Source organism: Nomascus leucogenys, chromosome 2 (genome assembly GCF_006542625.1).
Source record: "Nomascus leucogenys isolate Asia chromosome 2, Asia_NLE_v1, whole genome shotgun sequence".
NCBI lineage: Eukaryota > Metazoa > Chordata > Mammalia > Primates > Hylobatidae > Nomascus > Nomascus leucogenys.
This window is the reverse complement of record NC_044382.1, coordinates 39,817,405-39,829,848: the sequence shown is the minus strand read 5'-3', so window position 1 is coordinate 39,829,848 and position 12,444 is coordinate 39,817,405. Positions and strand designations below refer to the sequence as shown.

The 12,444-nt window shown below is 40.3% G+C and overlaps 2 protein-coding genes across 7 annotated transcripts in view; one reads left to right on the top strand and one right to left on the bottom strand.

Annotated features, from left to right (window-relative positions):
* Nucleotides 1–12,444, top strand: part of CTNNA1 (catenin alpha 1) — a 181,543-nt gene that overhangs the window by 114,205 nt on the left and 54,894 nt on the right. The window contains exon 1 of one of the 6 annotated variants that reach the window (XM_030828582.1): nucleotides 7,324–7,832. The exons of 4 other annotated variants lie outside the window; for them this stretch is intronic. The gene's annotated coding sequence lies outside the window, so the exon portion shown is untranslated. Of the gene's footprint in view, nucleotides 1–7,323; nucleotides 7,833–12,444 lie in introns of those variants that run through there. One more of the 6 variants, XM_030828590.1, reaches the window with a different exon arrangement.
* LRRTM2 (leucine rich repeat transmembrane neuronal 2) lies at nucleotides 1,044–7,435 on the bottom strand. Its single transcript, XM_003266445.4, has 2 exons — nucleotides 7,002–7,435; nucleotides 1,044–6,650 (listed from the first exon to the last, which is right to left on the bottom strand). The coding sequence occupies exons 1-2, from the start codon at nucleotides 7,003–7,005 to the stop codon at nucleotides 5,104–5,106; spliced, it is 1,551 nt and encodes a 516-aa protein (XP_003266493.1). The 5' UTR covers nucleotides 7,006–7,435; the 3' UTR covers nucleotides 1,044–5,103.

The window sequence follows — 12,444 nt, the reverse complement described above, 5'->3', positions numbered from 1 at the left end:
GGGATTACAGGCGCATACCAGGTTGCCTGGCTAATTTTTATATTTTTAGTAGAGACGGAGTTTCCCCTTGTTGGCCAGACTGTTCTCAAACTCTTGACCTCAGGTGATCCACCCACCTCAGCCTCCCAAAGTACTGGGATTACTGGCGTGAGCCACCATGCCCCACCATGATTTTCTTAATAACATTTTCTTTTCTCTAGCTTATTTTTGTAAGAATACCATATATCATACATATAACATATAAAATATGTATTATTTTGACTGACGGTATTAAATATGTGTTACCTAATATGGACTGACCGTTTATGTTATCAGTAATGCTTCTAGTCAGCAGTAGCTATTAGTGAAAATTTTTGGGAAGTCAAAAGTTATATGCAGATTTTCGACTGTGTAGAGCAGGGGGTTGGCACCCCTAACCCCAGTGTTGTTCAAGGGTCAACTGCAGTTTAAAATCTTCCCTTCCTTTTCCCGTCCGTACTCACCAAGTCGGCATCCGGGGTGGAGGAGGTCATGTAGGGATCCTCATGGTCCTAGTGTGTAAGCACCTGTGGACCTCCCTCCTAGGAGTGGCATGCAAGGTGCTGCTGGGATGGACATCAACCAGCCCCCAAGGTAGAGGCCAAGTCGCTGTTGGCTAGGTACAGGCAATTAGTACCTTTCCGAAGCTCTCTGTGGTGTCAGTTCACTGTAATGGAGGATTCAGAGAGGGGCAGCCAACTCCACACCCTGTGAGCCTGGGACAGTTGTTTTTCCACTTGCTCAGGCTCTTGACAGAGCAGCTTCTTACTGCATGACAGCTTTTTAGGCACTCTCCCTTCCCACCACTTTACCTTTACTTTCTTCTCATCCTAGTTTTGCCTCTCTCTGAATGAAGACAGGTGATGATTAGCTGCCCCTTTTTTCAGTGGACACATTTGACATTGTAGAGGAACACGGAACAAAACAACTGTTCATTTAAGATTTCTATGTCTGTCACAAGTGGCTTTTCAAGTTTCACATGTCAAAATTGATAGGTTATCGAGGAAAAGTAAAAAGGCATTCACTTTTTACAGTATACACAATTTTAATAACAAAACTTTCCTGTACACTGCTTTATGTTACCCTACCCCCTCCCAAAACACCCTGCATAATAGTATTTTCTTCCCACCCTCAACCCAGCTGCCCACCTCCCACCCAAAAAGAAAAATGGCTCTTGAAGGTGATTGAACACAATGTATTTGGACTGTACTTTGAGTTTCCAGTCTCAGTGTTGATAGGAAGGTTCACCAAACATTCCATATATCAGACTTAAAAAAAAAAAAAAAACACTAAGGACAGAAATGTTAGTTGAAAGAGTTGCAGAAGTTTCCAAATGTTTGCAATAGCAGAATGAAAGCTTAAACAGTCATTTTCTATTTGTTTTTGGCCTTATTCAAGTACTATGAGTTTGCCCCAGGTTAGATAGAGAAATATTTAATTATCTATAGATGGCCTGTCTCTCTCTTTTTTTTTTTGTTTTCCTGGCTCAAGGGCTTTAATCAATAAGATATGAAAAGTATGTACCCAAACAGATTTTTCAGATAGGTCTGTCGCTGTATTGCTGTATTAGGAAAACGATCATGTAAGTCAGCTGTTAAAAATATTCTTTAACAAATTTTATATTGATATACACACTTCAGAAAAAGAACGGGACATTTATAGCTTTTTTCCCCTGATAGCTGTGTGTAGGAAGTGTGCCTTAAGAAAATGAAATGCCTGTTTTGAATTTTAGAATTCAAACCTGGTGCTACATAGGGCTCATTTTTATTGGAAAGATGGAGTCTAGCTCTTGGTGACTAGCATTAGAATAAGCAGATGGATTTTAATAATTAGTGGCGTTGGGAAGTTCAGTCAATTCCATTTATTGAATTGGTACAGAAATTAACTTAGGCACATTAAGAAATTACATGTGTTAGTACAGATTTTTGGCTTAAAAAATTAGTATCTTTGCTTTTTGATTCTGGCAGTGGGTATTCTCAGACTTGTGTGTGGATTTCCAAGTTTATCAGCCCACTCTTTTCAGAAAGGTAATTGAAATGCCTGTCATGCTACAGAAATGAATATAAACAATTTCAAACTAGTTCTTGGTTTCTAGGTGGGTATGGTATCATAGTCTTATTTAGCTTTCTTTTTTCCAGAGAGATTAATTATTTTTCTGGTTCTTAATGGTCATTTTCCTCTAATCTTAAAAATAGAAAAAAAATGGAGTGGGTGGTGGTGGTGAAGAGGATAAAACCCCACCAAAAAACAAAAGCTCTGACTCTGTGTAACCAAGATCCGCAGCGTTGCTGTGATGCTGTTCCGTTCTAGCCAGTTGGTAAAGAAAGCACAGATGACTAACAGTCTGATCTTCAAACCTGTGCTGATTCTGAAACACAAATGGACAAAAATGAAAGGAAATCTTGCCTTCTACAGGCAATTAAAAAGAGAGGTTTTTGCTTTTAAATGAGAAAGGAAAATACCTTTTTGGTACTACTGTCATTCACTTTTCTTAAAGGACATTACCCAGAAAAATGGAAGGCAAAAAATTTTGATTTTTTTCAACTGGAAAGTATGCCTTGCTAGCCTTGGCTATGCTGTTCCTCTGAATTAGTAAATGGCTTGCTATTCCAATTTGCTTTTGTCCGTACACTAAGGATTTTGCCAGTTATGGTCCTTTAAGGATTAAGGTGGAGATTCCCAGCCAAAGAAGGGGATTTCTTACCCATCTCACAGTTTGAATCTTAATTTTGGTTGTGGTTTGAAATGATGGAAAATACTCCTGCTGTCCTTCAGGGCTGATGGAATCTTGTGTGCTCAGGACACAGTTGTGTTGTGACCAAGCTGTCTGTCACCTGACAAATGGCAATGGTCGTCCTGATAAATGGGTTGGTAAATTTTAGCCCATGGTGCTCTTATTTGTAATAGGGGCTTCTAATTCAGCCTGTCTGTGGGGAAGTAGGGCGCTGTGCTCTATGCTGTTAAATCAGCTCCTGTCTCTGCCCAGACAAGCCCAGGGTCTGGTTTAACAAGAGACGAAATACTCACCGCTCGAGATAACTGAATTGAACTGGTCTGAGACTTTGACAAACTAATCTGCCCACCTTAAAAAAGAGAGCACATTTTTACTGTAATTTGTGATCTTGTCTGCTTTTTACCGAGAGATGTTAGGTGACGGGTACTAAGGTACCCATCTCTTAGTATTAAAGAAGAAAAATTGTGATTAAATCTTACTGGTTAAACTATAGCCTTAACATGTTTTCAGTTTGATCCTGGGAAGAAAATATGCCCTGAATGAAGGATATCATGTTCATGTTGATGTTGGGGAAAAGATAACTTTAAAAATGGTAGTGGCTTTCTCTAAGGTTTTATGTCTTTTTTCTACATACAGTAAAGGGCAGTTGTAAAAAATGCTCATTTTCTAAAATCAAGTTAGTGCTATAATTTTACAGTTTTTTCAATATATGGAACGATGTTTATGGAAAAATTCTGTGTGAATGAGTAGCTTGCATCTAAATTCCAAATATGTAATAGGTTTTCTTTAGAAATCATAATACAAGAAACTGAATACCTGTGGTTCTTTTCTGCATGAAAAATGTGGCATCCTTATCACTTGTTAATTATGGAATGTTTATATTTACATTGGAGAATCTACCCCTCTTCCCTTTTCAGCAGCAGGTCCTTTCCCTATTTGGTGCAGATTGTGTATAATCATTCTTGGCTGCCTTTTAAACTCCAGCTAACCTGAGAGTCGGATTTCAAAATCTGCCTTTCCTTTTAATCCCTCACCTCCGTGCTGCCTTCAAGTTACCACTGTGTGGCTGCATAGGCATGTCGAGTTGTTCTACCATAAGATTCATCTCAGTGATGCTGTTTTCTTCACCTACACTGAACTACACTTACAGCATGAATGCGTATCTTTATTGAAAGATCGAAATTTATTATATAATAGTTAGAAAGTGTTTTTTTTCATGGTTCCTTTGTAATACAAGAAGAATCAGTGTTATGCCTGTTGCTAGCCAATTATTTTTAACTTGGCTCTTTGAGGTTTGAAGATCAGGAAAAAGCAGAAGAAAGAGGTTTAAACCCCTTTGTCAAGGCATCTTTGATCATGATAGTTGAGAGAGAGAGAGAGCACGAGTGTGTGTGTGTGTGTGTGTGTGTGCGCTTTTAAATTGGAGGGAGCATGTCAGGATTGTTAAATTGACTCATTTTGTCTTGTTTATCTCCAAAATATTTTCTAAATCTTTTTTCACATATTAATGTAAACATAGGATTTAGTACATTAATTAGTACAATGACAATTTAATACTAGTTTAAAACAATTGTCTAAATGCCACAAAAATCATGTCCATTATAAGTCAAACGAGAAATGTATAAGAAGTCGGTGTAATTATTTAGGATTGATTTCATTGTAATGAGACCTTTTCACAGTCACTTGGATTCATTGTGTAAATATATTAAAGAGTCACTCAGCTTATTAGAATTACATTAAAGGGTTCTGATTTCATGATATGGACTTTGATAATACCTACTAACCCAGGCAGAAACTCTGGAAGAAGAATGTTTAGTATTTACCAGTCTTCAGCATACATGAAATTCTACTTCCCACACTGGCAAGAAATTGAAGATTTGAGTAAATACCAAATTATCATACAAGAGAACTTTACTAAGTCTCCTTTTAAGCAGCAAGATAGTTGTGGTACATGGGATGGAGAGCAGTGATCAAACAGGTATTGATCTATATCTGTTTCTGCCCAATAGCTTCTTTCTAAATTGTTTTCAGTAGAAAAAAATAGCATATGGAGACCTTAGTGTAAAGGTTTACACACGATTGTATATAATTACATACATTTCTTATTTTGAAGTAAGCATTTTAGACTTTCCAACAGGAGTGCAAATTAATGTGAGCATTGATTCATTTAACACTTAAAATATGGTTTCATTTAAAAAATTAAAAATACTTCAACACTTCAAAAACTAAGTCTCCACTTAGTTTGGAAAATTAGGCTTAATGTCACCATTGGTAAAAATTAGATATGTATTTAGCCTCTACTATGTAAAATAGGTTACTTATCTGATGTGATTTTTGATGACGGGTAGATATTATACTTCACATTCTTTGTATGGCAGCTGCTGACACTTGCACTGTCCATAACCATTAATGATGATGAAGGGTCCTTCATGGGTGGGTTCATATTCATTATACGGTCCTTGGTCTGACATGTTTGACATATGGAGTCGTGTTTGGGATCGGAGCTGCCTGTGGTTCTGAACCATTGAGCACTGCCTAATTCTTCTTAAAGTGGGAGGGCAGCACTTCCTGGAGATGAACACTATAAAAATAATAAAAAAGAAAGAAAACAATAAAGCCATTGTTCCCGTAATTACCCGCTGAGTGAAGATGGCATTGTCTGGTTCAGGAAAGTGTTCCTCGGTAGTAACTGCTATGCCTGCAGTAGTTGGGATTTCTTTGTCTCCCACATGGTAACTTGATGAGCTTATTCTTTTTGTATATTCAGTGGTTGGATCTCTATAAGTTGTAGCCATGACAGTGACAGTGGTTGACAAATTCCAGCAGAGCTGAAATCCGTGGACTGCATCTAGAATATCCTCTCCTTGGGTGTGGTCAGGACTGTGGCATAGGATGGAGTGCTCCCACCGACCTTGGAAACTGCCCAGCCAGGAGGCCAGAGCACATATTCGGGCGCTGCATTCCCACAGATTGCCAGAGAGGCCAACGGTTGTGAGGGATCTCAGGGAGTTTAAGATCTTGGAATCAAGGCTGTTTAACTTGTTGTTATCCATGAGGAGTATTTTAAGATTAGGCATCGTTTCAAACACTGTCAAGTCGATGGCTTTGATTTCATTTCCAGTCAGGTCTAGCTTTTCTAAAGTGCCCCAGGTCCACTCCATCCCACATGTCAAGTTGCTGATTTTGTTCCATTGTAAGAAGAGTGTGTGCAGACTGCTTAGCCGTAGGAAATGAGCAAAATTAATCTTCGTCAGCTGGTTGTGCTCTAGGTGAAGCTCTCTCAGTTTAATTAATCCTGCAAATCCATTGCGAGCCAAACTTCGCAAACGGTTTGTGCTCAAATCCAGAAACTCCAGACTACGACAGTCCCAGAACAGGCGTACTGGGATAGTCCGCAGGGAGTTGGAACGTAAATGCAAGGTCTGCAGCTTCCGAAGGCCATAGAAGAGCTCTGGGTGCAGAGATGACAGCTGATTAAAAGACAGGTCCAAATTTTGCAGGTTAATCAGTTGAGTAAAAGTTGTGTTTGGCAAGTAAAATATTTTGTTGGAACTTAAGATTAATTCCTTAAGTTTATATAGTCCTTGAAAAGCATCTTCTTTTACTGTTGAAATTTGATTGTGATCTAAGTGGAGCCAAGTAAGTTGACTGAAGCTGGCAAATTGATCTCTTTCGAGCTCTGTGATGTGATTGTGCCTCAGGGACAGGCCCAGAGAGCCCTTGTCTGTGGCGTTTGGCACTGAGTGGAAGCCCTGAGAGTCGCAGTAGAAGAGCAGCTTCTCGCAGCGGCATTTGGGTGGACACGCCATACCCAGGGCAGGCAGCATTTTTAAAACCATACTCATTGCATATATTGCTGCCAGCATAGGGGCCCCTAATGGCCACTTGAAATGTAAGCCTGCAGAATATAATTTAAGGAAAACAAGAAGATAGGATATTTTTCAGCACAACATATGGGCTATTAAAAAAAAACAGCAACAACCAACATTATATCGAAAGATTTCACTGCAAATAACTTATTTTTCATTTACTGCAGAAAAATTAACCTTATTGGTATGACTGGACCAAAACTTAAACCATTTAAAAAGAAGATAAAACGTGTCTCTGTCATCAGCGATACATGCTTTTACCTAAACCTCAAAATCCAAAATATGACAGTGATTTCCCTCATAAAATGTGAATTCGGTAGCTTATTTTAAAAGCGTGATTCCTTACTGAATGTACAAGACATATAAATGCACAGACTTACCCATTCTTCTGAGCACATTGGAGGCTGCATTCAGTCGCGGTTGTTAGACTCAACGCAGTGAGTCTGTAAAAGGCTCTAACATGTAGGAGCCTTTGACCAGTTTCCTGTTTTCTGTGTCCCAGGCTTTCCAAGTAAAATTGAATCCACCAGGATGAGTTGTTTTTTCCTTAGGATATTCCTCTGGAAAGCATTGGTTTCATTTTCTGTGATTGCTCTGATCCCTAAATCAGTTTTGAATATAAGTTATTAAATTTCTCCACCTCTAACTGCTCAGCTGGTTAATCAAAGCTTCAGTCTCCTTTCCGCAGCCGTTAGTTCTCTTGGTCTTAACTTGTTGATGGCAGATGGGTGGCTTGTTGCAGAGAAGAGCTCCTGGAGCAGCATGAGTGCATTTACTGAAAAGCTTTTCCGAGAAACGGCACAAGAATGGATTTGCTTATGTGCTGCGACCACATAGAACTGTATATAGGCTGACGTCACCGGATGACGTGTCTTTTGTTTGGGTTTTCCAGAAGCTTTACTGTTATAAAGCACTGTGCTTTGTAACAGCATCGGGGTCGTTGCAGGACCCCCTGATTACAATAAAGCAAGAAAGAAGAATTCCTGACTTAAAAACATGGTATTCCTTCAGTGTAGAAAGCAGCAGTGAGGTTGTAATAAAGGCTGCATTCAAGAAGACCCATCTGAACAGTGAGTTGGGTTAGCAGAGTGATGATTTTTAATGCTTGTAAGAGCCAGTGTTAGACTGCCGATTCTGCATAGAGAGATCATCTAAATGGGCAGAAGCCTGCACAATTTATGAAGTGCTGATTTAACACCAGCCTATGCAAGGTAGTGTCGCTGCACTGGTAGTTTGGAAAGCTATTCAGTTGCCTTGTTGTCATGCTTGGTTAAAATCAAAGTATGACTATGATTTGCTTTAGATGTGTTGATAAACTAGCTAAGTGGGCTTGGCTTCTTTGTCATCAAGAGCTTAACATTATAAACCAAGAATAAAGGGGGAGGGGAAGCTTGCAAAACAAAGCATGTGGTTATTTTTTTCTTTGAGAATTTCAGGGGAACTCTAACTCTAAAAAGATTTCTCTTTCTTTCTCCTATTTTATAAAAATGTTTTGTCGCCATACTGATTGAAAAATACTGCTGAGTTGTTCTTTAAATGTCCTCCTGGGAGGACAAGGCAGGTTGATACAGTCATTTTAATGCACATGCCCTAAGCATTAGCAGTGAAGCAGAGATGATTTAGGACAAGTGATACCGTGTAGCTGGATTCTGACATGGTCTCTTGTATTTTACCTCAGAATCTCACCCACTCCGTAACTAAAAACTTCCGCTGGTACTGAGGTTGGTGGTTGTGACACTGAAATAATAGAGCATTTGCACACTAGTTCCCAGTAGCTGACTTAACTGAGCCTACTGCTGTTGTTAGAACCTGTCTTATGAATACAAAAGGTCACTCATGCTTTGGACTGGGATGTTTGTTTTGGCTTGATTTTGCTTGCCCTAACTCCAGTTTCTCCCTGTTGAATGGTGTCTTCACTTTTCAGACCTCAGTTGTGGATGTATAGCTCCATGTTTAGTGGCATATAAATGCAAAAGATGTTTCTAGATGAATCAGCGTTATATTTTCAGGCCTGACAAAGGTTAAGGCCTTTTCTACATCTTGCCTTATTGATTTGACCCAACATACCTATTTCTCCCATATCATTGGCACTTATCCTTTGTGGGTCTTGTCTCAGACCTAAGGACAAACATCTTTAAAACTACTGATGGTGTCTGTGAAACAAGAACATCGTTGGCCTTTTTGGTTCTGAGGGATTCATCCCACTGGGCAGATCTAAGAAGTAATTGTCTTGGGTAAAATTTTTCTGTTGTAGTGTTGTACTGGAGTGAGAGCTGTGAGACTCCAAGGTCCCTTCCTTAGGGCTCTGTGTAAACGTGCTATGAAAACTGCAGCAGTGCAGGTGTGTGGTTTGAGTCCTCCTAGAAGTGATCCCAAGATAGGATTAGAAGTACAAGAGGAAAAAATGCCTACGAAGTACAAAGGGAGACAGAAGGCAGCAGGAATGCTCTGAGAGTCTTCATACCACAGGGCAGGTCTGACACCTGTGAAGGGACAGAGGCAGCAAAGAAGATGAGATCGGCATTGTGGCTCTTAGACAGATTTTGTAGGCTGAATGGAAATTCCCAAGCCAAAGTTGCCAGTGAACAGACTCTTGAGTCCTTAGCAATGAGCCTGCACTAGTACGTCCTCTTTGTTCCTTCTTGCTCGTTAAAGAAGGGAAGGAAACAAGTCCTGGTTTACACCCCGGGAATGCTGCTCCCCCTCTGACCTTAATCCTTTCTATAGTCTCTCTCAATAGGCTAGAACTTCTTAACCTGGTTCCATAAACTGTCTTGTGAAATTTTTTTGCTTGTTCATTTTTCTGTGGATAAGGTTGAGTCCGATTCCTACAGGGTCTCTCACCCTAGGTTTCAGAGCTACTGTTCTACAGGAACTTGCCCCCAAAAGTTTTAAAGACAGTAGTCTCATAGGAGTGGTCTCTTAAATTTCTTAAATGAAAATAAGCCCTTGGGATGTTGTAAATGCCCTTATTGAAGTCAGCTGCCTTCTGATGAAAAAACCCTTTGCCACGCAGAAGAAGCTGGATTAAACTCTTCTCTCAAGTAACCACTTTAGTTCCTTGGGGAAAAAAGCATTTTAGTCAGTTGGATTAGAGCCACCACGATTAGGAATGAGTTGTATGTTAACATGCAGAAGGAAAAGCATCTCCTTGCCCTTAAACTCTTGCTTTTTAGTCTGCTTGGCCTACCTTCTTAAATACTAATAAATGGAGACTACTTAAATTATATTATCTCAGTACTATTATAACAGATTTGTGGGCAAGGAAAATTGCCCAGAGAAGCATCAGTGCAATCAAGAGTAATTATTTTTTGAAGGCCTCTAAGGAAGTGGGCAGTAATGCTTGCAGTATCATGGTGCCCAGAGAGCACAGCCCCTTCCAGGTCACCAGCCATCTTTCTCACCTGCGCACACTTTGGGTTCAGGAGGTTCAGGCTGTGGAACCAAAGAAGACATGGAGTTTACCTTAAAATTAAATTGGTAGAGTGCAGAGTTCCCATTGATGGAATTTTGTATCATTTTTTGGTCTTTATCTTTCTTTAGCTAAAAGGGCTTTCTAAACTTTCTCTTGGTTTCGCTATAGAGCAGCTTTCTTCTGCAAACATACGCCTTTGACTTAAAGTGGCAATACTACTTCTGGAAGGTACTGTCCATATGATCTGTTTCAATTTTGACTGCTTTAGATGTTCATGATAAGGCAAAGGAGAAGTAAAATCTAACCCGTCTCCTCTCTGTAAATGGTTTTAAGCAAATTAAGTGAGTCAAGTGTCAGGGCTTAGATGGCTGTAGTTGTCTGCATTCCTCCACATGAGAGTTTGCTTTTCATATGTATTGCTGATGAGGGAGAGTTATTCCCCTACTTGGAGAAGCAAATGTACAGATATATTCATGAAATTTCCTGTTCTTCTGTGGGAGGGAGGGTAGAGAGGGAGCTTTATATTTGCTTTATGCTAAAAAGGCAAATGTTTCTTTCATCATACCCAGCTCCAAAAATTGTGTATGCCCTGGCACCAAAGTGTTGCCCAGAGGTGTTTTGGAGGAGCATGTTAAAATAAACCTTGTTGCTGGCAGTCTCAATCCCTGCTTTTAAAAAAAGTGATAGCTGGCCAGGCACAGTGGTAGCCTGTAATCTCAGCACTTTGGGAGGCCAAAGTGGGTGGAGCACGAGGTCAGGAGTTCAAGACCAGCCCAGCCAAGATGGTGAAATCCCATCTCTACCGAACATACAAAAATCAGCTGGGCACGGTGACAGGAGCCTGTAATCCTAGCTACTCAGGAAGCTAGGGCAGGAGAATCGCTTGAACCAGGTGGCAGCCTGGGTGACAGAGTGAGACTCCGTCTTTAAAAAAAAAAAAACAAAAGCCATTTTTAGGGTGGAGGTCCTAGATGTTGTGGGTCTTATGTCCTCTGCTAAGAACCTTTTAAGGTGTTAACTGGCAACCACATACTTAGGCTTATGTTGTAGCCAGACTTGTATTAGAGTAAGTGGGTTTTACTAGCTTGTCTTTTTTTGAAGGAGAAGGGAAACTTTCAATAGTAGAGTGTCTACATTAGACTACTAGAATCTCCATTTCTGCCTGGATCCTTGTCTCCATACCTGCCTTCTGTTGATTTTATTTTGTTGTTGTGTGTGTATGTGTTTTTTTTTTTTTTTTTTTTTTTTTTTTAAGACAGTGTTTTCACTCTTTCACCCAGGCTGGAGTGCAGAGGCACGATCATAGTTCATGGTAACATTGAACTCCTGGTTCAAGTGATCCTCCAGAGTAGCTAGGACTACAGGCACATGCCACCATACCCAGCTAATTAAATACTTTTTTTGTGTGGAGACAGGGTCTCACTGTGTTGCCTAGGCTGGTCTTGAACTCCTGGCTTCAAGAGATCCTCTCACCTTGGCCTCCCAAAGTTTCTAGGATTACAGGTGTCAACCACGATGCCAGCCGATTTTGATTTTTAAAGTTCTTTTGTCATCTTCTTAGTAAACACAACTGAGAAAGCAGTAGAAAGGGATTCTGGTTACACTAACAATGGTAAGCAGTGTTTCTTTGGATGCACCTTACACATTGTGGGACTTACCTTTCTAGTTTTGGATACATGTGCACTCCGGCAGTTGTTGCTGTTGGGGAAGTTTTGGGGTCAGAATCCTGTGACGACCTGCTTCCCTTGTATTTTGTGCCCAGGGCTAGATAATTCAGCAAGGTATCTTGGAGCAGTGCATCTAAGTTGGGCATTAGGTTATGGAAGATCTTCCATAGAAGTTTGGACAGATGAATGTTTATACTATTAAGATGTTTTATTTCTCCTATTATAGACATCGAAACAAAAATAACAGAGTCTATCTTGAAGTTTTTGTGTTTGTTCATTTGTTTTTGAGACAAGGTCTCACTCTGTTGGAGTGCAGTGGCGTAACCTCCCAGGCTCCATTGATCTCCCTCCTTAGCCTCCCAGATAGCTGGGACTACAGGTGTATACCACCATGCCTGGCTAATTTTTCATAGAGACAGGGTTTCATCATGTTGCCTAGGCTGGTCTTGAACTCCTGGGCTCAAGCTGTCCTCCCACCTCAGCCTCCCAAGTCGTTGGGATTACAGGCATGAGCCACCATGCCCAGACCATCTTGAAGTGTTGATTAAAGCATAGACCGAAATTTTTATGGCAACACCCCGCCCCCGCCTTTTTTAAAAACTCTTCTTCTGCTAGTGGCTTCATTTCATTGTGTTCATGTTTCCCCTTTCCTCTCTGTGTAGCGTGCTTCATCTTTTATTCTGAAATACATAGCCAAGTTTGGGGTTGTCCTTCCTTTCTCCTCTCTGCATTTCTGAGTAG